The sequence below is a fragment of the Falco naumanni genome, chromosome 7 (assembly GCF_017639655.2).
Source record: "Falco naumanni isolate bFalNau1 chromosome 7, bFalNau1.pat, whole genome shotgun sequence".
NCBI classification, from domain to species: Eukaryota; Metazoa; Chordata; class Aves; order Falconiformes; family Falconidae; genus Falco; species Falco naumanni.
In genome coordinates this window covers 42,331,121-42,357,461 of record NC_054060.1, presented here as the reverse complement: position 1 = coordinate 42,357,461, position 26,341 = coordinate 42,331,121, and the positions used below count along the sequence as shown (strand labels likewise).

Genomic DNA, 26,341 nt, shown 5'->3' with positions numbered 1-26,341 from the left:
TGATCTTACTATGTTTTATTTATTGGCATTTATAATGCTTCCTGGAAGAGAAACATGTACATACTAGGAGTTCTCTGCAATTAAAGAAATTTGCACAAAAAAGTTAACTGCTCAGTTAGTGTATTCACAGGATAGTGACCAGCATGAGTACATCTGTAATTTATAATATATCTAAGCCATATTTTTAAACACTAAATGTTTCCTTCTGCTTTGGCTCCCCAAAAGGCCATTTTATTCTGAAGCAGCTATATATCTTTAAACAGACACAACTACAAGAAAAGGAGAGACTGCACAGAAGCCATCTGATTTCAGTTTTCTTTATATTTGTTATAGGAAAAAAAGGTACCTATTCCAGTCCAGTTTAAATGTACATTTACATTTGAAGTACCAAACTGAAATGCTCTAGCTGAGGTAATTTCAAATTCTCATTACATTTATTACATAATGCAGAATTTATTTTGGCATACTATGCGTGGCTGCTATCCTTTCAGAAACCAAACTGCCAAAGTGTCTGTAATGGAATAAAGAATTTAAAATTAAAATTCAGTATGGTCAATCCACTTCCAAATTTGCATAAATTTTCCATGATACATTAACACACAGGAGGAAAGGGACTCAAGCAGTTCTTAAGGTAAATACAGGAATCAAAAACACTGCTAGATTTCAAGTCAACAAAAAATAAGTCACTATCTGACCTCTACATAAATAAATGCAAAGTTTTCTTGCATTATTTTGGTTTATTCTGTACAAGTTTCAGGAATTAATTTTACTTAAATATAAGTCTTACACCTATTTAATCCAGGATCTTAATGAAAATGGGAAGGTTCACAGTTCTAATATAGAACTTGCACAACAGTTATCTTAACACTGACAAAACACAGAATGGCATATAAAAAGATTTAGAAATTACACATTTTAAATTGAAGATGTTTTATCTCACATTCACTATGAAGATTACTTTTGCATGACTTTTATCCTTTAGTATGCAACTTCATTCTTTACCTGCCAAACAAAGTGTACAAGTTATCACAGCAAAATTTACAGAATAACTGATTTTGGCCTTGGTCTCAGAAAGACCTATTTACACATTTGAGATAAGTAAGCATCTTCTTCCCTTTAAATTCTATACATGTGTTCAAGCTTTAAGCTTATATTTGGATCTACAAAATCCTGCAGAATAAAAAGTCTCTCAAATATACATCTTAGACCATTAGAATACAGTGTCTTTATAAACATGAACCTATCTTTTGCTAAATTACCCACTCCCATCACATGGACGCCTCTAGAAAATAAAGCACTCCCACAGTTAACTCCTTGGTGCTAAGGCGTTTGACTCCTGAAAGCAGAAATTAGTCGGAGGGGTGTGTATATGGATGAAATCATTGCACAAAAAGAGACTACCATGCCTCTAATTGCCCCCAAATGTGACTAATCCTGTAAATAAGAGAGGCATGTCCTAGTGTACATTAAGCATCATAAATCATGTGTGGAAAGACTGCAGCTGCTCAGTCATCATGCTCCCATGTGTTCACTGTCTTATCTTATTCTTTGGAGTTTGTGTCATTAATTGAACATTTCAAGTAAGATCAGATTTGGCTGGAGATTTATTTATTTATTTTTAGTTTTTTAAAAATTCTGGTTCTTGAAGGCCCACTGCCAATGGCAGATCACTTTAATGAAAAAAATGGATCTCAACACCAAAAAGTTAATGTTTATGTATAATTGAAACATTGGAATATTACTAAGGGTTTTTTTTATCTTGTGACAATCTAGCAACAAGATAGATTTTGTTTTTTCTCTCAGTTTAATATTTAACCCATGCCCAAAAATGAATGACTGCTATAAAGGCAGCAGTTATTCATGCCACCGTCAGAATTTCCAAAGCACTGGTGAGTTTAGAATTAAAAGAAAAGCAAAGTACAATTACAAACAAGTACATGACTTTACAGAAGGCCTCATTGTGGTAAATTATATACAGCATAGTGTTCTTCTTTTCCTTAAAGTGCTACTATCATCATATTGATATTGTTTCTTCTTTTGTCATTTTTTTTAATCATCTATTGTTTTAGAAGGTCTTTCAGTACAGCACCAGCACTGGCATCAGGGGACACTGGCAGTGGTGTAAAAGTAGGCAATGCATCAGAAATAGGTTTCATAAGCAGATGTCCAGAATTACTAGTGGGCATTATGAGAGGCACTGCTGCAGATCGACGTGCTAAAAATGGGTTTGCATCTGGTCTTCTGCTCATTGCTGAGGCTGCAGAATCTGAAATATTAAAAAAAAACAACCAAAACACTCAAAACAAAATGCAAGAAAATGTTAGAAAGCATTCATAAGTCTACACAATTTTACAGCATTTGTTCACATCTTTGTGTATTACTTTTGCAACATGACAATCCTATCTTCTTGCCATAGACTGGACCTCACATGGATGCTCTCAAAGATTTTCACTCTCTCTTCTCTCATCTTGGATCTCAGCTACCACTGCTCCTTTTGCTGAAGAATTCCTATATCTACACCTCAAGCTACTACTTACAAGACTGACAAAGATCAGGGCACTCCCAGGACCTGCCAACCACATCATGCTTATCGGCAGCTGCAATTCAGTTGACAGTCCAGGCACCTCTGTGACAAGCATCAAACACCTTTTGCCAAGGTTCACTTCATGCATGCAACGTCAGGCATGAATTATCTGCCACATTGACTCCAGCACTATGTGAAGGCGCAAGGTCCCTTGTGCATGCACGACAACACAGCACACCGGTGGGTTTCCCACCCCACAGTGTACTGACACAGCTTCCCCAGGGTCAGCCCACACTCAACCCCTGCAATAAACATCACAGAGTGTCGCAACTTAGTTTTGAGGCAAAACAACGTTTGCTCATTAGTCAAATTCTAACAAAATTCTAGTTTTAATTAAGTATTACTAACCTTTTTTAATAAAGTATTACTAACCTTTTTTTCTAAATCTAAGAACTGACTTGTCCCTCCTCACCTTCCCCCATCAAATCCTCAGTCAGGTCCAAGTGTAACCTGTTCTCAAGGTTCCTACACCAAATGTAGAACAGAAACCAGCCTAACATTCCTGTATCATACTAATTGTTTGGATAAGTGATTTTATTCAGCTTTTTTTTATTTTAAAAAAGATCTTACATCATGTAAATATCCCAATTCTCATAAATACATTTCTATGTGGATATTGTACTGGTATTTGTGTTCAGCACTTAGAAATTGCTACCATATAGTTTATTTCAAGGAACAAAAAACTTAAAGCACCCAAAAAACTAAAGGGAGATATATATATATATATATAATGGGTGTCTAGTTTTACAAGCCAGCAATTTATCTCCTGAATGGAGAAAAGGAACCAATAATTTCATTCTTCCAGACAAAGAAATAGGGTTTTTTGTCAAGTAAAATAGGTACTGTACCTATTATATTACTGTTACACTACAGTAAGTGTAGTTACAGTAAGGAAGAAGAGTAAAAAGAAAGTTAAGTTTTATTTAGGTTTATTTAAAAAGTAAAAAAAATACTGCTTTCAGAGATAAACTGGTATTTCACAGTAGACATTTATACCTTGGACATCCAACTACTTTAGGTGAATTGAAAGATTTTTTAGCATCTCTCTCTCTGTAGATCTATACAATACATAGTATTTGGGGGTTGGGATTGTTGGGGTTATTTGAGTTTACAATTAAAAGTTTCAATCAAAACAAACTGCAAATCAGCAGGACTGTATTAAGGTGAAGTTTTAAACGTACGTAAAAAATTAAGTACAAACTGGATCAGCTAAACTGACAAAGAGCATTAATTTCACTATACATAATACAAGCATAATTACTCTCTGCCTTAGAAAAACTGAAGTCAACACTCATGCACAGCTTACAGAGATTTCAAATCATGCCATCTACTGATTTTGTTTCAGTCCTCTCTGAGCAACCCGGTCCTACATACCAGAGAGGCACTACAAGGTTGGTATTACCTGCATTCTTCACTCAGTGATCTGATCAACAGGAATACTGAAAATCAGGACTCTCTTCACTGATACTGTATGGAGTTGCCTGCATAGCATCTGTTTGGCTCTAACAGGTGCTGTTAAATCCTTTCCATATCTAAGGGAATTTGGTCCTTCTAATATTCTGTATTGAAATTTTAGGAAGTAGGGTATAGAAGCAGTGGGAAGGAGGAGTGGGAGGAGAAGGAAACAAGGGCATGAGTGGAGAAATCAAATTCATAGTTCATAAGTGAGGAAGCACAGAATCACTGAAATCCCTTTGAAGGTTCTATCTTTAGTTATTTATGTGCTGTGTAAATGTTCAGATTTTCCTTTAAATGTTACCTTGCATTTGACTGCTGGATGGAGTACTGCTAGTTTTACCAGTTCCTGCTGCTCCTAAAAGTTTCATATCATGAACAGACAGCTTGGGTGGAGGAATACTTGGGCAAGATTCTGTTTCGAGGAATTTCACAAACAATTCTGAAAAAGACTACAAGAAGCTACTAGTTATTATATTTTACTGATGCTCTGTTGAAAAATATCTAAGTTAAAAATACATACATACATAAAACAAAAAGCTGTCAACAGGCTCTCAAGAACTTTGTATTGGTACTTTGTGACAAATTTATTTTCAAAATACACAGGTTTTGGTTGTCTCAGTGATATTTATGTGAAATTTATACTCTAAAGATAACACTCATTTCCACCATGGTTGCATTATTGATTTATGCCAATTGTTTCAAGAATCCCATGCTGCTACTGAGATCACAGTATTTCCTGAGCATGGGCTCAAGCAAATCACTCTTCCAGAAACACATAAAACTTAAAACATTTCTCTGTCAAATAAAGCAATGGGTTTTAAAAGTCTTGAATAAAGGAAACATGGAATGACTAATGTGTCAGTAGCATCACATAATGGAATCTTGCTTAGTAAAGCCTGTACTATACATAGAAAAGCATTGATTTTCCTCTTTTATGTCTGTAGTTAATCAGACCACAATCCTCTGGTGGCCTAAGTGCCTGCATTGTTTTTGTGGGCAAAAACCCAATCCCTACACTTCAAGATAATTTACAGGAATCAGTTCTCACTGTGCTTTTCTAGCTCAATGAGCAAAAAATGAATGTTAATCCAAAAAGCCCAATCCCTCAGTGCTCTATTCTTGAGAGTGCATTTACTGCTCTGCAAAATGGAAAGTTCCACAGATAAACTGCTCCCATGGATGATGCCGAGAACTGTTGCTTTACAGTATTTGAAAGCTTAAAATATCAGCTTTATTATGCTGTATATAAGAAGTGCTAGCTGCAGCAGCTAAGAAAGCTTTTCAAATGAAATTCAAAGGACATATGGGAACACAGTCATCAAAATATGATGTCACAGTCTTCTATACTGCTGAGTGTCACACAGTCCCAGACTCCCACATGTATTTAACCTGTCAGCTTGCAAGATCAAATCCATACTGTAAGAAGTCAGTGATCCCAGGAACCAGTGGAACAGCAATTTCTGTATTAGCCCAACACTTAGCATTGTATAATTTTCATCAATGCCTACATATTTATTTAGTGCAGGAAAAAAATCCTTATGGCAAAGCAGTTGCACAAAAACAAATAAGATACTGCAGCATCAATACGTGAAGCTGAATATACTGATGAGCCGAACATCGACATTAATATGCAACTGCCCCATTTTTTCCACTCAAACAGAGAATGCACACAATTCTTACACTATTAAAAATGTTCTGATGAGTTGGCCTCAAAGGTGTACTAGGGACACTTTTTGACCCAGCTCCTCCACCAAGCCAGCCAGTCACCCAACTTGTAACTCCTCTTTGGTCTTCAGATAATAACTAGAAAGTATTAAAAAAAAAAAAAAACAACAAAAAAAGTTAAGAAACTAAAAATAAAGCAAGAGGTAAAAGAAACTGCAACACTGTGCTCATTATATTTATCATAACTACATGGTAATTACACAGATAAATAAAAAAAAAAATCTCAAAACTTTAATTACTGTCAAAAATTTATTCTCTGCCTCCCAAAGACTGGCAGTTTAAAACCCTGGCTCTTTACTTAAAAACCTTAAGCCCCACCTTCTTCACAATACCTAGTGGTACATACAAAACTGGCTTACTTTTCTGTAACTGATATATTACATGTTATAAGACATAACAGCACAAAGTTAAATACCTACCCTTCCACATTAGCACTCCTCAGCAAAATGAGATCCACTCTATTAAAATAGCGTTATCAAAAGATTATATTAAGATCAGCATGTCCCACATAAAAAATTAATTCAGATGGAAGAACAAACCCCACACTTTCCCCACAAGAAGTGGGGGGACAGTTACATTTAGTTTAGCAGCAAGTCATTATATTTTCAGGCAAGGATTCCACAAATAAAAAGGGAAGTCTAGTTTTCTACAAAGTATTACCTGATCAAGTTCTTCCTTCTTTATTCCCAAGATACTTCCCATTAACCTTAACACTTCAGGACGTTTATTTTTTGGAGTATGAAAATGTCCAACAAAGAGATTCCTCATCAGGACCCTGGAGAACAAAGGAAGACTGTTATACAGTAATACTGATGCAATTATTCCTCATACTCTTGCCTAACTTAAAATAATCCAAATAAACAAATCTAACGCAAGGAACCAATTTCCTTCCCCTACAAGTTATAACATTGCTTATACAGAAGTGTCAATTTGGACAGCATTAGCAATACTTATGCAGTAAGGTTAAACTGAGTTGTGCCTGAGCAAGTCTGACATAAGTACTACAAGCAGGGACAATATTTATTCTTGATTCAGGAGACTGTTTAAACAGACACTTAAGTGCAGACATGCACGTCCCAAATGAAGACATAAGCAAGGGGACAGGGGAACCCATTTGTCTACCCCTGTTTCAGTTCAGGTAAACAGAGTGGGGGGGGGTGGGGAACCCAAACAAACAAAAAAAAAGACACTAAAACCCAGGAAGAGGGGTTTACACAACATCCAGGTGATGCTAGCTACATGGGAGGGCTTGCTGTTCACACCTTAGACATAACAGACTTTCATTAAGAACTTTTATCTCCATTTGCAGAACTCAAGCTACAGAAGTGCACTTCAACTTAAGAAAAATATCAGTAATCCAAATTTACATACACACTGGTTTCACTAATAAAAATTACTATTTACAACCACCAATCGAAAAATGCCAAAGTAATCAAAGTATAATTACAAGATCACATACAGAAGCCCAGTTCTGCACTACTTTTACAACTGTGTTAGTAACATATCTGAACACTGTGAGGAATAAAAATAAAAAGTGTGTACCAAGCCTTTCACTGAAGACTTACTTGTCCACTTTTCCTTCTGTGCTGTTCATAAGATCCATTAGTTTATTTTGTACATCTTCTAACATTTCTCTTCTGATCTCACCTATAAAATGTTAGGTCATAACAAATAAATAAAAATTGAAACTCTGAAACTTTGTTGCAAAACTTATTAATAACACATTTTAAAATAACAATATGTTAATACTGTTATGGTACTTTTTTAAAAAAACAAAATTAGCTTGATTTTGCATAAAAAGGGTCAATTTAATAAGTTATCATTATTTTAAATTGGGAGCTAAAACTTCTGAAATGATAATACTGAAATACAGGAACACACAGAAAATAAATAAATTGCTGAAGTTCTGATGAACTGCTGTTCCACCTAGCTAATACAGAACTGGAAACAAACGCTTGATTAAGGGCTATAATCCTGTGGTGACAATCTTTTTCATAACCTGACCAAACTGCATGTTGGCATCAGGTCTTTTGATCTTCGTACTTAACCTCAAGTATTTCCTAAACCCAGCTATTCTGCATATTCTACTATCAGGTTGCTAAAGCCTTGAAGTTCTAAGCAGTTCACCAGTCTCCCAGGAGAATTACTGCCTCACGGAGCCAACATCCGTAACTTGTTGCAGGTCTCTTCTGTTAGGACCCTTCCCACTCCTGTTAACTGATTCAAGCTCTTGCAACAACGTGCTGGAACACACTAATGTATCCTAGGAGCAGTGCTGCTCTCCACAATTCGGTATAGCAGCAAGAAAGGCTCTGCAGAGTTTTATGCAAGATTCCCCATACTTTTGGGAATATAAATATTCAGTTAAAAAGTGGCAGACGTGAAATGCCACAGCTACCACAAACCGAAGGCAAAACTGAGAGGAAAATGGCAAGTACTTTCAGCCTGGCATCATGGCCTACAAATTAAATGAATAGGCCAGTATAAGTTAGTTAATATGAGGTTGTCTAGGAGAGCGTTAGGAGTCACTACACATATTTTCTGCCTTTTTTGCATGCTGCCTCCAAGTTCTGATATTGTTCTATAGTGGCTGCAATGAAATCTGTTCATCAGGGATATCACAACACCAATACCCGCTTTCTTGGCCTACACAAAGGATCCTATTTTTCCTCTCCACAAACCCAAAACAGGAACTATTAAAACAGCAAGAGAGGAGTTTAGATTCTGCATTCACTACTGCAAGAGCTTTTCAGCTTTCTGAAGTTCCTGACCTTAATCAATTATTTTTCCACTATCTACACACTTGAGCGCCATGACATCAGAGTGTTTAATGAGGGAGATACAAACATAGTAGCCCGTTTCAATAAAAGAAACCATGGCATGATATTGTTATATTCATTCTTGCCCAATAATTTCACAGCACCAACTTCTCTACAATTCTAAGATTCCACTAACACAAATTACTTGTTAGGTCAAATACAGAATACACCAAATTACCCCAACCATTCTATGCCAGTAACTCAGGCTTCCTCTGACCTCCCACAAAACTATAAAATAAAGCTCACAATAAAGGAAAAAAAAACTCTCCTAAAAGTTTTACTTGCCATAAATATTTTACAACATTCTGATTGTAAGGAAACCAGGCACAAAGAATAAAATTATCTGATGTACAGGTCTACACAAGTTTGTACAAAAAACACAGGAGTAAAAGTGCTAGAAAAACTTCTCACTTAAATCCCCAAACAGGATTTAAGAACACTGGCAGCAAGAAGTTTTCAGACAAGGAAAAAAAAAATAATTACAAGGTACAAAGAATTCTAAGAAGATAAACTAAAAAATGGATATACCTTAACACAGTAAAAATAAAATTTTTCTCTAAAATGGGGTTCTACAAGATACTACCTTTGAACTCACTTTTTTCCTAATAAAAGTAGAAGTAAGTCTTAATCACACAAAAAAGGTTGAAAAATACAACATGGACTATCCATGTGAAGACCAACTCTACCCTATAGTTATATAAGCAGAAATGGCGAGCTTTTTCTCTTTTCCCTCTCTAAGGTTGAATGCTTATCTTCAAATCCTATGGAAAAACCGCTGATCAACTTAAATCTCCCTCCCCTAACTAAGAGCGCTTCATTTAAAAACCAAAACCAAACCCACAAAAGATACACTTTTCTTGTAGTTAATTTCTAAAAAGCCTCAACATCTTTGTATGGAAAGTGACTTTTATAAAGTTTATATCCTTCAGATCATCCAGGATGCATGAAATACATTCCACTCTAGTTTGCACATGGCCTTCAATCTTTAATAAATGCATGCCACAAGTAAGTTGACACAACATGGTTCTCAACACCAATAACTCCATGGAACCTGCACAGACTTCTGGTATACATACATCAAAGAGCTGGGCTGTGAAATAGATGCAACCTAATACGTCCCGTTCAAATACTCCACATCTTTATATAAATGTTTTACTTCACAGACACAAATTTTAGAAAGTACAGAGTAGAACAAACTAACTCGTGTCATGCTGGGAAAGCTCCTATTCAAGGAACATAAAGATTAAACTCCTTATTCAGAACAAGTTAAAACCCAAACAAAATTATATATATTATACAACAATACATCTTGTAACAACTACATCCATATGCATTGAAATCAATTCCAATAGTATGACAGCTCTTCAGCACCACTCCCTCTCAAAACACCAGGGTGAGGCACAGAATTAATCTATGGTTTTAAGGTTTAAACTTACTTAAATTATGGTACTTTGTAAATGTGGTTAAATAGGAGCCCAATACTTGAACAGAAACATTGTCAATATAATTATGGAATGATAACAGCTGTAGGAGCATACACAGTAGCTGAATTATTTGGGTCTCCACAGAGTAAAAGAGAATTATGTTAAACTACTAATGCTGCAAAAAGACAAACAGCATCTGAAAACAAGTTTCAAGTATATGTTATGTTGTCGCTATTGCTCTTCAAAGCAATACCATTATGAGTTTCCTTTTCAATTTTTATTTGTGATGAATTTTAAAACAAATGTATTAACAATTTAAATGAAATGTTACTGTTTATTTTTTCCTGACAGAAAGATCTTGTATCAAAGAGGACCAACTTTTAAGGACAGCTACATTCCATCCACAGTGACTATGCAACTCTATCATTAAACATATTTTTTAAATGGAATATTTCCTTCTAAAATAGAATTTTACAGTTGAAAAGGACTTAAAACATGTATTTCATGTGTATGAAGACTGAATAACAAAAAAAGACCAGAGCCAAAATTCAGCATGGACTGCTGTAAACCAGACATTTACAACAGTCTCCAGTAATTTGTTAACCATTTATGGCAATCCAGAAAACTGCATCTGGTACATCGTATACTTTTCCATTAAAATCACTTCTCCTGCCAAAAAAAATCTATAAAGAAATCCTTCAAAAGATTTGGCCAACAAAACTGTGTCTGGGAATGTATTTGGCCAATTTTCAGTAAGACATTATGTGTTTTCTTGTGTAAATAGAGAAAATGGAGTGGTCTCCTTTTTTCAGTAAAAATTATAATTTATTCTACAACATTAAAGTGCTGTTTCCTTTATGCAACAATCCCTTTTCAAGTCTTTTAACAAGTAAATAGCTTGCCAATACAATATAGCTTATTAAAATACTGAGATTCAGTTTTCTCTTGAAGTTCAAATCCCTCCTGCTTTCATATGCAAAGGTCTGCAATCAAAATTAACCACTAATGAAGAGCTTCCCATTTCAGAGTGCTGTATTTGCCTACGCCAAAGTTAATTTCAATCCAGGGTGTTTGAACACTTTCGCTGTAAATGTCTGTAGTGAGACAGAGATTCAAAAATGTCAGTATTTAGTTGGACTTGAACTTTAATTTAGCTTGTAAAATTCATATGTGAACTCAGGGCGCACTCCTATGATGCCCATTTGGGTGCCAAATTGCACTTAGACACAACTAAATTTAAGTGAGTACACATTAAATTATGTAGTAGAACGGTCGTAACTTTTTGTAGAGTTCTTGCTGAAATTGTGAAGACTTTCAAATGACTTTTCACACCAACTATTTGATCATAAGCAAGTATGCCTTAAGAAAATATTGTTTATTTCAAGAATATAATTTAAACATTAATAGCAATAATTAGTTGTACATATTCAGAGCAAGAGTTACCACAGCATCCAGCAGAGATGGTGTTCCAGGTCTTCCCCAGCAAGCCTTAATTAAAGGCATTCATCCAAAAATTTCCCACAGACATGGGGAAAAAAACCCCAGAAAGTAAGAGCTGTTAAGTGATCACAGAGAGTGAGAAACCTCTGCTCTTCAAGGTCCCTTTTTAGAGCCACTTCAGGAACCAATCACAAGTTTTCCTCTGATTTTAGTTATCCCATATGCTCAGTGAAAGCCTGACCAGGGGATGATGCAGTAATAGAAAAATATCATGACCCTCAGAAATAAAGGAAGAAAGAGAAAGCAGGACTCAGTTGGTAAAAAGAAGGAAAAGACAGATTAAAAAAAGAGAAAAAAGCCTAATTAGTATTCCCTCAGCAGTCAGTACTCTTTAACAATTTCACCCATATCAGAACCATTGTGCAACTAGACACAGAGAAGTGTCTTTCCCTCTTGGTTCAATGAAACATTGCAGACAAAATTACAAGTCAGGGCTGAAATTTAAGTACAGAAATCCAGCAAAATTATTATTAGGACTAAGTCCTGCTTGCTATGACTCCTTTCTCATAAAAACTAAAATTAATGCAGTAATGAAAAAAGTGACCTTATGTTACTCATAGCTATTCTGTCATCTCTTACGTGTGTCTGAGCTTATAAATCTTACTGATGTTTCATGTACAAATACATTGTATAGAAATTTAATTTCATATTTTTCCATTTGATTAGACTAAATAGCATAGGGCCATAAAACAGAAATACATTGAAACGGCATCAATTTTTAGTAAAATGTTATTCTACCTTTTTAGGCTTTCCTAAAATGTGTTTATAATACTAAATGTGTTTATAAAAGAGAAGGCTACGCATCTCCTACAGAATTCACGTTTCTGTGATGTCAGAAAGAGGAAAAAACCCAAACCCAAACCACATTCCAAAACATTCACAGAATCACAAAATCAAAGATACATTTATGTTGGAAGAGACCTCCAGACCTCTAGATCATCTAGTCCAACCCCTCTGCTCAAGCAGAGTCATCTACAGCAGGCTGTCCTGGACCATGGCCAGTTGGGTTTTGAATATCTTCATGGATGGACACTCCACATCCCTGGGCAACCTATTCCAATTTCTGACCACCCTCACCATAAATAACCTTCTTCTTTTTCATAAATGTTTCTTCTGGCAAATTCCTCTACCAGCTGGCTAAGTTTTGTCTTCAAATCCAAACTAATAAGATTCATCAAATATTAGAATACTTAATCTGAGAACAATATGAATGGCATATTTCTAAATATGAGCAATCAGGAAGCTTATTTGAAATGAGATTTAAAAATACAGTCTAAAGATGCGTCCAAGACCTTCCACATAAACTCTTCAGACAGCCTCATACCCATGCAAGAGCTGCTTTCTCTACATCTCTAACCAACAGCACCCCCTTTCTCTGTACCTCACTGTATTCCTATGTCTCTGTCAGTTAGGTAGGTAGTTACTGTGGAAAAATCTGACACCATTTAGTATTTCACAAACTTTTAAAAAACATACTTACAGAGGTAAATCAAGGGCTTTAGTATTTAGGGGGGGAAAAACACCCAAACCAAGCAACCATAAAACTCAACTACAGGACTTCCTTTTGAGAAAGATCCCTAACAGAAGGTAAACATACTTTTGCAGATATCCTTTATAAATAGGGAAGTCCTCAAAAGGTGACAAGAGAATTATTCTTTTCCTCATATGAAACACATTTTGCAAAGTTTCTAGGAATACTACATTGTCATCTCAGCTGCTTGGAATGTTTTAAGCAGAAACATAAAAATGCAGCTACCTTCTTTCTTAAGTTCTTCAATCTGCTCCTCTTTGACGTCAAGCTGCTCAGTAAGCCTTGATGCTGCATCCAGTGCGGCATTTGCCTCTCCTAAACTTTCCTGAATAAAGCACAGAAAAGGGACAAAAAGACAAGCAAGAGAGTTCACTATCACAATTATGCTAATTCAACACAGATAAAACGTAACAGATGCAGAGGCTTCAACCACTCGTTCTTTAGAATAACTGGATTGTAAACATTCTCAGAAAATGGACAGTCAGCAGAGGAATACTACTTTGCTGACCTTCTTATTAGTGCCCCCCTCTCTTCCAAGGAAGAGAGAACAATTGTATAAAGATGTATTCGTAAGACAGTAACAACACAGTAGTCAAAAAATTCAGTCAACAATTAATATTCAGTTTCATAGGGTTCAGTTTCATTATTCAGCCTACCTGCAGTGATATAACTTTTTCTTCTAACTTTTCTGCTTTTTTCTTCCATTCTGCAGTCTGATTTTGGTGTTTCTCCAGTTCTGCTGAATACATAGCTTTTTCTTCTAAAGGGTTAAAAACACAAACCAAAACATCTTGATTCACAACATGTAACTGTTTTTGGGATATGCAATTACAAAACCTCAGCATTATCATAACTGGTCTTCATAAGGTAGAGGTGGAATTCCAATTTCATAAATGCGATATTGACCACCAATTTTCACAGGGCCAAAATTGGTTTTGAAAGTTTTTTTAAAAGACAACAGCTTCTGAAATTCAAGCTATGAAAGCCGAAACCAGGTAATTAATAATTAAAAAGCACTAAAATCTGGTAAGTATCCCAGCTGAAAAACGCTTGTTGCAATCTTTGTTATTTCTTGACAAAACTTACCCTGTTGGAATTGCTCTAGTACCATCTGCAGGTTGGCCAGTGACAATGCATACTGCTTCACTTGGTCCTGTGAGATGGTGAGCTGTAGCACAGTCTCATCTCTCTGCTTGGAAACCAGGTTTAACTGCTCTTGCAAAGATTCAACTTGCAGACTAGCTTGATGACTTAATGAAAATAAAAGAATAAAACACATTATTTATGAAGACAATAACAGAAGTCAGAGAGAAAACTGAATTCCAGCAAAAATAGCTTACCTTTAATTTTTCAGCTCAATTTATAAAAATGAAGGCAATTTCCACCACCCCCCCAATCCATTTAAAAATAAAAAACAAACCTAAAACCCCACCCACACACCCCCCAAAAAAACCCCAAAACCCACCACCACCAAACCAACAAAAGATTTTAAATAAGTCTGGTAACAACATTTTGGCAATAAAAAAAATCCCAACTACTTTTGTTTGAAGTGCATTAGAAAAAGAAAAAAATAATTTGTTGTTCATTATCGTCACAGTGTCTTTATAAAAAAATAATTCATATCTTGTCTGCTTCAAGTACTACAGGAATCAATAGGTCTTTCTACCTATTTTTACTTTTAAAGCCAGACTCAAAGAACTCAGTATGTCTTGTTCCATACTGACCACTGAATGCCCCGTTTAATTTCTCATTATGTAAAAATATTATGAACCCCATTTTCTCCTACGCCAGTCTTTTTAAAGAGTGCATATCAGGTGGCAAATAGGCAGTATTACTTGAAAGCTATTTGACAAGTTTGATGAAGAATTAAGAAACATTCTGATGAACAGCTTTAACAGAAACTTCTCCCAACTTTTCCACTTCCTCCACTATTTTTCACAACAAATTCTGCTCAACGTTCTCAGCAGAGATTAAGAGCAGAATCCACCTCCGGCACTTCAGCAAAAAAGAAAGACTGCAGCTACATACATATTTTTTGATTAAAATACTTTTTCATTTTGACAACTGTAGTAAGATGAAAAAGAATTCTTTTGCCTGAAGTAACCAAAATTCCTTTAAATAAAACAGTATTAAAGCAGTCAAGATAGGCGTTAAGTTTAATGTCTGGGTTTTCATTGTTCTGGCTGAAAAATGTGATTATGGCAAATAAATAAATAAAAAAACCACAATTGGCTCTAGCCTCCCAGATTCTGCTATCCATGAGAACTTCAATGTATCTTGCTTCAAATATATATGCCCTACAAAGGAAAAAGTTTACAGCAGCGTATAGGTTCCACGGTATCAGCTATAAAGTAAGGATGTGAACGCAATTCAAAGCATGACAGTCACATCTGTGTATTAAAGCGTATAAAATAAGACTATTTCAAAATGAATGAAGATTTGACTTCAAAGTAAGTCCAGTCCACCATTTTTGTTCTGACACAATTAAATTGATGGGTCGAGGGATTTTTGTTGTTTCTAGTTCTAGCACTGTTAGAGATGTGAGATTTCAATAGTTGCTACAAAACTGACAAATACATTTAAGTCCTCAGGAGTAGCCACGTCTATTTCAAATCTTCTTCCTGATGTAACAGAAGTTCCTATCGTTTTGTTTTCTCAAGTGCTTAGCGTGTTATAGAATGGTAATTCAGTAAAATAAAGCCATCAGTACCAGTCTTGCTAACACCACTACTGTATAAATTAAAAGACTACCTGGCGTTCTCCACTGCAGTAGATGAGGACACAAGTTTTTCTTCCAAAATCAGAATTTTCTTTCTTAGCTTGACCTCTCTGTCTTCTGCAGCTAAAGCTTCTCGTGTGTAGGAGTCTTCCATTTCTAAAAGGTGATTACGTAACCTCTCCAGTTCCTGATTTAGGCGTTGCTCTTTCTCACGCAAATGCTGTACCTATGTAGAACATAACTTAAGTTGTTCATATTAAATTATTTTTATGAAAGGTGATAAACACAAAATATGTCCCTTGAAGCACACTGCTTTTTACAAGTGATTGTAATATTTTGCGGATTATTTTTGGTAACAGACAGAATTTCTTACTCTTTTTCTTTTACTTCTTGTGACTGTAAATTACTTTGTGGCATACCTCGCCCTGAAGGGCACTGCTCTCCATTTGCTTCTGTTTGAGTGCTACCATGACTTGGTCTCTCTCTTGCTGAAAAGTAACAGCCTTTTCCTGCATTGACTTAACTTCACTTAACAGTTGATTCAATTCTCCTGTGTTGCCCTGTTGAAGACACAAACAAGCATTTCAAACATGGCAAATAGTTTTGCCAAAGGAGACAGTCTTTGCCCACAAGTGCATGAAGACAATAACTGATATAACAAGGAAAAGAGCAGGACACCAATGACACAGAAAAACATTCAAGGAAAATATTATTTTGAAGTCATTTTACCCACATGTTACAAGACGAAGTAAGACTTACTGCTAAAAGACACTATACAGATGCATTGTCTTAACTGACTGCTGAAGTGAACAAATAAATACGTACCTATCTTTAGATGAGAGATGCAACATGTACATTGTGTATCAAACACTTGTATACTTGAAAACTTGTTTTCCCCCAGTGTTTGGAATTTATTTTCTGTGTTACCTGTTTATTACGTCATGCACACGTAAGGCATCAGCCTAGGTAGGTCAACTCGTCTGAACTTAGGACAACTAAACACATGAAGAAATCTTTAAAAACAAACCATAACATGACTTCACTCTCAAAGATTAGCCTTCAGTGAATCACAGCTATGTCCATCCCATATTCAGGTGTCTAATTTCAATGAATAATGTTTCCATTTACATGCAATTTACTACAACTTAGCATATAAAGAATGTTAGTATGTCAGTTACACGGAACTCACATGTACATGTATCTGAAACTTTTCAGCGTACTGTTTGTGTTGTTTTGAAAGTTAGTTACTTTTGTTATTTTGGATAAAAGTAAATGAATCTTTGTTTTTCTCACTAATACTTATAAGCTTCAACTACTTGTTTTTATTAATCACACTGAATATAGCAAAACCCTTTTTGCAGTAGAACCCTAAACCTGCAGGCAAACCTTCCCTCTCTATGTCATGTAATCTTCTGACACACACACAAAATACAAAATTGTTTGAATGCTATTTTCCCTAGTTCCTCATAGCAAACACAAAGTATAACAGCAACTTCTTCAATTTGTGCAAAAAATATGTCCAGACAAATGTTTCGTGCTTGTGAAACTGAAAGCCTAAGCCACCAGTGACCGAAAACATGCAGGCCAAAGATGTGCAATACAGAACCTAGCCAGACAATGCAGATTTCCATGAGTTAGAATAAAAAATGCCCAACATAGTAAGAGAGTGAATTTGTAAAATATTAGCATGCTTTATACAGGCAAGGCTGATGAACATAAGTCCCAATGGTAATTCAAAGCTATTTTTCATAACGTAACTGTACTTTGAGACAATGAAATCTCTCATCATAGTTCTACAGTATAAACATGTATTACAGTTCTAAACATGTATCTTAAGTCAAACTTCTCCAAAAAAAATTAATCCTAGTTTTTCACACATATTTCAAAGTTGAGACATCCAAATGATAAATTTAAGACGACACATATTGTTAAATGTAATTAATATTTTGCTTTTCCAAATAAATTACATTGCAGATTTAGTTGGTAGTTTGAAAACACTTCAAAGACACATGAGGTGGTGAGGCACTGGCACAGGCTGCCCAGAGCAGCTGTGGATGCCCCATCCCTGGAAGTGTTCAAGGCCAGGCTGGATGGGGCTTTGAGCAACCTGGTCTAGTGGAAGGTGTCCCTGCCCACAGCAGGTGGTTGGAACTCGATGATTTTTAAGGTTCCTTTTAATGCCAAACCACTCTATAATTCTATGATTTTTTTATTGTACTTATAGCAGAGGAAAAAAAATTAATGCCAAGTTACTTAGGAACGGTTTGCATAAATACTCGTCTCTAATAACGGGCAATGCTCGTAACCTTCAGAAAATGAAAAGGGATGCTAAAGGCAACAGGGAGAACAACAGTGTGCACGGAGCAGGGACACCTGTAAGATAAGGTTGAACAATGGCAACCAGAACCACCAAGACAAAGAGAACAGGGACCTCGACAGTACAGAGGGAAAATAAGAAAGTTATCTGTTTGGAAAAGACTACCCAGTAGGACATATTCACTTTCAGAGCCCAGAAAGCAAAGCAAAAATATCTATATTCTGCTGTCAAGTGTTTGTCAAAACTGCAGGAAGACTTTTGCAATGTACTTAACACCTATTTCTCAAAGACAAGTGGCAATTCACACATTACTTCCTTTACTCCAGCAGCAGCAATTCATACAACACGCTGTTGACTTGTGTATCAAAGATTCCATGTAATTCTTTGCTCTTAAACTCTTCTTCAAATTACACACATGATAATTAATAAGCCACTGCAAATTTTCTCTGAACATACGTTTGAAAAAGGGATATTTTTTCCATATGTCAAATTGAAGAGCAGAAACCATTTATTTAACTTGTCCAATCTTTCGCTCTTTTTTTTTTTTTTTTTCTCCAGTGGAGTTTCTCCAGCCATAAAAGCAAGATACATTAACTCGTTCATCTCATAGGGATGTTATGAAGCCATCATATCTGAATGGCAAACATCAGAGGAAAGCACATTGGTAAATTAGTCCTGCTGGCCCACTCTGCAGTAAAGTTTGAGCACCATACAGTAAAAATAATATAGGGTACTTAACGAATAACAAGGCCAAAGCAAAATATTAAGTAGCTGTACAGTACATGAGCAATCTCCAAATAAATGAAAAATGTAGTTTATGGCTGTGCAATTTTAACAAATAACATTGTAAACCACTCACCTGCTGACTTTTAATTTCTTAACTTTGCAGGGGGAGGGTTTTTGTGGTAGTGTAATGCAGTAAGGTGTCAAACAGATTTCAGGCAAACACTTGATGACTACATAAGCATAAAAATGCATTTCCATGTGACTAATTTTGAAAGATATTAATAAATATGAATGCACATACCTGTTCTTTTTCTTTCAACAGCTTTTCAAAAGCAAGAGCTTTTTCCTTCATTGAGTGTGACTCAAACTCTTTCTCTTTTAGCATCATTGAAAACTGCATATTAGTTTCCTGAAGTGCTCGGAATTCTGTTTCTTTTTCCCTACACTTTGCAACTATTTTTTCATTTTCTTCTTTCAGTTTTCGAATATCCATTTCTAAAATTAGATTTCTTTCTTTAAGATTAGTCACAGCTTGCTTCAAAAGCTCATTTTCATTTTCTTTGTTACTAAGATTTTCACTCACAGAAAGTAACTGATCACTTTTAGATTTAATTAATATGTCTTTTTCTCTAAGTGATTTCTGCAAGACATCATGTTTTTCTTTGATCTGCCTCATCTCTGACTCAGTCCCTTCTTGACTCTTTCGTTCAATCTCTGATGCTGTAGCCACAGAATCTGATAATCGTTGATTGTTTTCCTGAAGAGTCCTAATAGTTGAATCTTTTTCTTGCAACTTATTTTTCAATCGTTCCAACTCATTTTGAAGGAGTTTAGACTCATCACTGAGTACTTCAGGAGCACTGTACTGAATGCCTGAAAGCTGTGAAACGGTGGAAGCTGCTGCCACAGATGGTGTTACCAAGTCAAGTTTGCTCAGGAGAAGATCTCTGGTGTTATAAAGCTGTCCTATGCTGTGTTGAACTTGTGCTAATTCCTGACTAAAACTTTTCAGCTTTTTCTCATTCTGTTCATAACTCTGAATCAAGCCATTATAATCTACCTGCAACTTTGAATTACTATCACTTTCAATTGAAATTTGTGCTTGAAGCTTCTGTAACTCTTCTTGGAGGTGAGCTGACTCATGCTGCATGTTCTGAACTGTGGTTATTACCTGTTGCTTCCACTCTTCCATCTTCTTCACTTGCTGTTTTAGTTTATCGCGTTCTTGTAGAAGTTCCTCAAACTGGTTACTGTTAACACCTCCTGACCCGTTATCAGTACCTATACTGGATGTCTGCAAGACAGTCAGTAAGGTTTGGCATTTTTGACTTAGAGCATCTATTTCAATATCTTTTTCTCTAATAATACGGGATAAATTCTGAATAGTTTCTCTAGACATTTCTTGACTGCTATTTTCAGATCTATTAGACAACTTCTGAATTTCTCCTTGCAACCTTACCAAAGCTGCTTCTTTAGCAGCAACTATATCCATGATATTATGATACTCTGTTTTTAACTGACTGTTTTCTCTTGTCTTTTCACTTAGTACTGCTAGTACTTGTTCTCTTTCCATAACATAAGCTTGCAGCTGCTGTTGAAGACAAAGAACATCCTGCCTATATGGAGTTGAGGAAACTCGAGCATTCAGAGCTTGTATTTCTAAATCCTTCTCTTGAATGATCCGAGTAAGCTTGCCAACCTCATCCTTGGACAACTGATCAATTTGCTGACTTAAAGAAACATTCTTTTCATTTAGAAGCTTAATCTCCATTTCCCTTTCTTTGATACCTTTTACTAGTCTTTCAATTTCAGCTTTAGATAAGTCATGTTTTTCATTTCCATTTTCTCCATTAAGAGTCTGAACTTTGGTTTCCTGAAAAAGATCAGAGGAATCAGTCTGAATAATCTGTCTCTCTTTGTGCAACTGAGTTTTAATTTGTTCAATTGTTTTCTGCAAGTTCTTAATTTCCTCATCTTTCTCTAAAGAAAGTCTTTCATGTGTGACATTCATTTGTTCACACTGAAATCTAGACTCATCTATTTCCTTTCTTTGTTCCTGCAAAGACTGCTGAAGTTGCACTGTTGTTTGATTCTGATCTTCTATTGTTTTTTTGTGAACTTCTATTTCTTCTTCAAGATTATTCTTTATCACTTTTAACTGTGTTACCTCACTTTCAAGTTCAATAATAATATCTAGAGTTTTAGGCTCAACCACAGGTGTAGATCTACTTTGCTGATCCTTAAGGCGTTCAATTTCTTCTTTCAAATGATTATTTTCTTCCTTCATGATTGCAAGGCTTCTGTCTTTTTCCTCCAAGTTGTGTTTTAAGACATCCTGCTTTTTTGAAACTTTCATATATTCCTCAAGTTCCTGCTTCACCTGTAAGGCTTGATTTTTAAATTTTTCAATGAATACCTCTTTTTCTTTTATGAGTTCTGTCAGCTGCTTTTGTCCTCCTAAGGTAGTAGTCAACATCTCTTTTGTTTCTTGATGGTCAGTTTCCATCTGCTCAATGCTCCTTTTAAGTTCAGCGATCTTAAAGTCCTTCTCTTGATTGAGTTTAACTAGGCGCTCATGTTCAAGCTGCAATGCAGTTGTATCCATACTACGTGCATTTGATAATTCCTCAATAGTTTGCTTATACTTATGTGCTTGTTCCAAAAGCCTCTTCTCTGTCTGGTTTAATTCATTCTCTAACTGTCTTTTTTCCATTTTCAAAGCCTCCACAACAGTATCTTTTTCCAAGTAAACTTTGTTTTTCTCAGAAATGGCATCACTTAACTCCTGTTTTAGTTCTTCAACAGCTGCTATCAGCTTTCCATTTTCTGTTCTGAGATCAGACAGAGATTTCTCTAAGTCTTCATTTAGTTGTTTATTTTCTGAAATGTCATTCTGTAGTTTTGCAATTTCTACTTCTCTTTCCTTCAGAATCAGATCTTGACAAGCATAGTTAGATTCCTGATTATGTTTTTCTGTTAACTTGCTCAAGGATACAGAAAGTTCTTCTTCTCTTTCTTTTAGTCTCTGTTGCAATTCTTTGATTTCTTTTTCATTATGCAAATTACACTCCTGGGCTTTCTTTAATTGTTCCTCAACATCTTTAATATTATCTTGAAGCTGCTGCTTGTTTAGATGCAAATCATTAAGTTCACATGAACACTGGCTTAGTTTTTCTTTCTGACTATTTAACTCCTTAATAGTTTCCATCTTCTCTATTTCTAATTCTGATACTTTCTTCCTTTCAAATTCTAAGTCAAATTTCAGCTGTTTGACGACACTATCATTTTCCGTGTGTTGTTTTGAGAGCTGCTCTTTCAGTGTAATCATATGCTGAAATGAACACAAAAAAGTATTCATTAGGAGAGGAGAACCAGCTGAACTATGCGTTTCATTCATTTGTATCCTCTGAACAACAAAAAACAGAAGTAAGCAAGAGGAAAATAAAAAGTTTCCTAGTTGCCAACGTAAGCTGGCAGGTAGCATCAGTCAATGCTAAATTAATGAAAACTGAGTATCAAAAAGGGACAGATTACATTTCACACAAAAAAAGAATACCATCTCCCATCAAAAGAACCCTAACTATCTAAATAAAGGAACAAAGAGAGAACTACCCAAGAAAAAGAATTGTCAGAATTTGTCAGGGCAGCGGGAATAGGTATGCAGCAAACATCCATTACTTAGAAACAGGAAGGGACTATATTTAAAATAACAAATAACGGAAGAGAACACATATCTGTATATTCTATTTTCAATTTCTTGTTTGACCTTATTTTTAATTGCACTTCCTGGGATTAATTTCATAGGAAAACAATTTAAAATGTTCAATTCCATAAAGTAAACCAATAATGAAGACATACGGGTTGTAACTATATGTTTACATGTCAAACACAACAGTGACAAGAAGGTATCATTCCATTTTGATTGTATGTAATCAGCGACCTTTTTTACTCCATGAATGCTCATAGTATAAAGAACTTCTAATAAAGTAACTTAATTATTCAGCACAATTAAAAATAACGAAAGGAAAAGAAAAAAATCATTCATGTTATGCATAGTCAGAGGTCACACTATTAGCGGGATAAAAAACATCAAAAGTCTTGCAAGGAAAAATAAAGTAGTATTTAACTGGACTTCAGAAAGTAACATGCATTATGCATAGCTGACATGCCATATTTTTTCTTTGTCCACCACAAATGGGTCCCTTGCACTTCAGAATTTTGCACTGGGACAGTAAATATGGAAAAACACTGGTTCCAACATCCTTTTTAAGGCTCAGAGGATAACTTGTACTTCCCTGCTATCTAGGTTCAAAGGTCAACTTAAAAGAGAAAACACACATGCACAAAAATGTAAACATTTGTTTTAGCAGTTCAAAAATTAGTTGCAATATTTATTACCTGAGTAGCTTCTTGATTCTGCTTGTCTAGTTCTTCCAGCTCCGCTATCAGTGTTTCTCTTTCAGCAATGCTTTCATTTAATTCACTTTCTTTCCTTTCCAAATCTTGTCTTAACTGACTTAATTCTGAATTCTGATCCTCGGTATACGCAGAAATAACATTCTTATGTTGTGCACTTGTCAGTTCCTTTTCAAGTCCCTCCTTAAGTTAAAAAAATAATTCTAAGTATTAGATTTTATCTTGCTGAAATTTATAAACTTTTTAGATTTGAAATGGTTTCTTTCCCCCCCGAACAATTAAAAGCAAAGCATGCATTTTTATTTCAGAATCTCTAAGCTTACATAAATATTATCCTAGTTAGAAATTCTTCATTGTAAATAATTTGTCTCTACCATTGATGCATACACATTTATTTTCTCATCATAAAGTTTAGGAGCGCGATTTACAAATTTTTACACAAAAAGCCATGACCTGACAAGCTTATATCCAACTCTGATGCATGGATCCCCAGCTGAGATAAACAATTATGCCTCCAAGAGACACCCCAAACGTAGCATGCTGCATGGTGAGACAGGAGGTTTCAATCAAGGACACATGAATAACATCCTTATGAGAAGTCCCATGGGAACTCTTTGAATGCATGTGAAACACAGAAGTTCAGGGATGAAAACCACCACTGGATACAAAGTAAACTCAGCCAAATCTCTCAAGTCTGAGTTGATAAAGGACTAAGTCAATCCTGACAAAAACTAAAGGTGCGTTCCAGAGAAACTATGTTCCACTGCTTAACTTCATCAGTAAGATGGAATGCAGGAAGTGTCAAAACTGAACCGTGGAAAGTAGAAGAGGTGAAAAATCACAAATTTTAGAGAATGTATTGTTAGTACTTTAAAAACAAACATTACAGCAGCCTAAGTAACAGTGGGATAGGTGGAACTCCACTAGTTTTCTTTAACAGAGTACGCTTTGGAGTTTTGCAAGTCAAAATCTATTGTTTCTATTAGTTCCACAGGTAATTATCTATTTAATCTACAATTATTTCCTTGATTATAAAGTTATTTATGTAGAAGTCTGAATGCTCCAGAAAACATACTGCCAGAATGTGTATTTTCTATCAGTTACTGTTGTTAAGAACTTTTTTGTTGGCTTAATTTAGAAATTGTGTTACCTGTTTTAAACTTGAAAGTCTTGCTAGTTCATTTTCTGCTTCTACAAAGGCAAACATAAAAATACATAATATTACTACCTTCCAAATAACAACAAAACCAAATAATTCTCCCACCTCATCCCAACAGAACTCTGTTGCTCAGAAGAGAATAGTTTTACAGTATTTTGTGACTATAAGCATCAGTGCCGTAAAAGTTTAAAATGCACCATCAACCGCCACCACAAAGTACAGCATTACCTTTATAACTGAGTCCACGCTATGAGGACTTTGGCACCACAGCATATCAGTTATGCAATATTAAAAGACTTTCTACATACAGATACACTTCTTGAACAGGTACATTTCAGTGTTTCTTTGAAAAGATATTAGTGAAAGACTACCTTTACACAAAATAAGTGTACTTTTAGAATTTAAACAAACAACTTCTATTGAAGCTTATTCACTTTTAAAGAAAACCTTCTCAATCAGTTGGCAGACATTAATACTTATGTAACCATAAACCCCTATGATAACAATGCTAGTCCTAGTTGTGCTTCCTTTTCTGCTTAGCCTTACTGTAATGGATAACCCTTTTCTAACACAGCAACTTTAAAAAGGTATGTACTTTCATATTCAGTTCCAAATTCTTAAAATAAACTCTGAGCTTTAAAAGTGAAAACCTGTGAATATATACTAAAAATTTAAACAAATAAATAAAATCTATATAATAAAATAAATAATAAAATCTTCGTACCCAACAGCGCTTGCTGCAGTCTGACAACGTCTTCTGGTAGTGATGTCTTCAATTGGAGTTTCTTCTCCTGTTCTTTCAGGAGAGCATCGCGCTCTGCAACAGAACTCTGAAGCATACTGAAGTCAGATTTAAGATTTTCATATTCTTGCATTATTTGCATTTTTTCTACCTTTGCCAATTCTTGCTCTTTCAAAAGAATTTTGCTTTCTTCTTTGGCAGAAGACAATTTGTTATTTAATCTTCTTATTTCATCCTCTAGGTCCTTTACAATCTGTAACTCTTCTACTTTTCCTCTTTCTAGACTCTGCGCATTTTTTTTCTGTTGACTAATTTTAGAGTCATCCATGGCATCAGCACTCACACCATCTAAAAAGCAAAAGATTATTTGCACTATTAACCAAACCCAGCACTGTAGATCTTTTGCTTAAAAGTCTCCTCTTCTGACAGAGGAAGACAATCTAAACCAAAGACATGATCGTCATCAACAGAAAGCTTACTTAAATAGAATTGGCATTTGAAGCAGTGCTAAACGTATTACTGGTTTCATAAGCAGCTTTTCAGATTTTTTTAAAGAAATGAATTCCCTATCAGTACTACCTTAGAAACTAAGAGGGTGTGAAAGTATTTCCCTTCTTTCCAAGAAGAAAATTAATCCCTCTTTCCAAAAGGAGTGCATACACTCTTTAGAAGTCCAAGTTTTAACAGATAATAAAATAGTGGTTTACAGGCAAACCTCACATATTTATGCGAAGAAGCCCCTAAAGGAAGCCTAACTGACGTGACTGTTTTTATGGAATATGAAATACCCACAAGACAATGAAAAGCTCCTTGCGAGAACTACTGAGCTTCTCCCACAATCTACAGCCACAGACTAAGTAAAGTGTGATCCTCATGGCAGCTTTTGAGCTTTTGTCAAGTAACCCAACTGGCAAAGAGTCCTTCACACCAAAATTATTTCTGTGCTGAGATTTTCTTATCTTCAGCTTTGCATGTCTTGTCCACACCTATATTCCATGCAAGTTAAAAAAACAGAAAGTGTAGAATTTAGAGCACAACATTTTTATGTCTAGAAAATGACCCTCTAGACTGATACACATCAGAAGCTGAAATGCTATCGCTCCAGCGTTCAAGCCAGACACAGCGAATATGATACTAGAACATGCACGTATGTTAAACATGCAAATAAACTAAAGTTGAAATTCAAATTCCTAAACATCATGTATTTGTTATCTATTACAC

General features: G+C 35.3%; 1 protein-coding gene across 1 annotated transcript in view; it reads right to left on the bottom strand.

The window, feature by feature from the left end:
* The window catches only part of TRIP11 (thyroid hormone receptor interactor 11), a 38,006-nt gene continuing 11,665 nt past the window's right edge, over positions 1 to 26,341 (bottom strand). Inside the window, exons 7-20 of the mRNA XM_040600520.1 lie at positions 25,103 to 25,468; positions 24,370 to 24,410; positions 23,202 to 23,402; positions 19,105 to 22,134; positions 16,180 to 16,320; positions 15,793 to 15,986; positions 14,128 to 14,291; positions 13,698 to 13,801; positions 13,267 to 13,366; positions 7,333 to 7,414; positions 6,428 to 6,542; positions 5,723 to 5,845; positions 4,344 to 4,491; positions 1 to 2,266 (exon numbers count right to left, since the gene is read on the bottom strand). Of these exons, the coding sequence (XP_040456454.1) occupies positions 2,058 to 2,266; positions 4,344 to 4,491; positions 5,723 to 5,845; positions 6,428 to 6,542; positions 7,333 to 7,414; positions 13,267 to 13,366; positions 13,698 to 13,801; positions 14,128 to 14,291; positions 15,793 to 15,986; positions 16,180 to 16,320; positions 19,105 to 22,134; positions 23,202 to 23,402; positions 24,370 to 24,410; positions 25,103 to 25,468 (5,018 nt within the window). The 3' untranslated portion in view covers positions 1 to 2,057. The remainder of the gene's footprint in view (positions 2,267 to 4,343; positions 4,492 to 5,722; positions 5,846 to 6,427; positions 6,543 to 7,332; positions 7,415 to 13,266; positions 13,367 to 13,697; positions 13,802 to 14,127; positions 14,292 to 15,792; positions 15,987 to 16,179; positions 16,321 to 19,104; positions 22,135 to 23,201; positions 23,403 to 24,369; positions 24,411 to 25,102; positions 25,469 to 26,341) is intronic.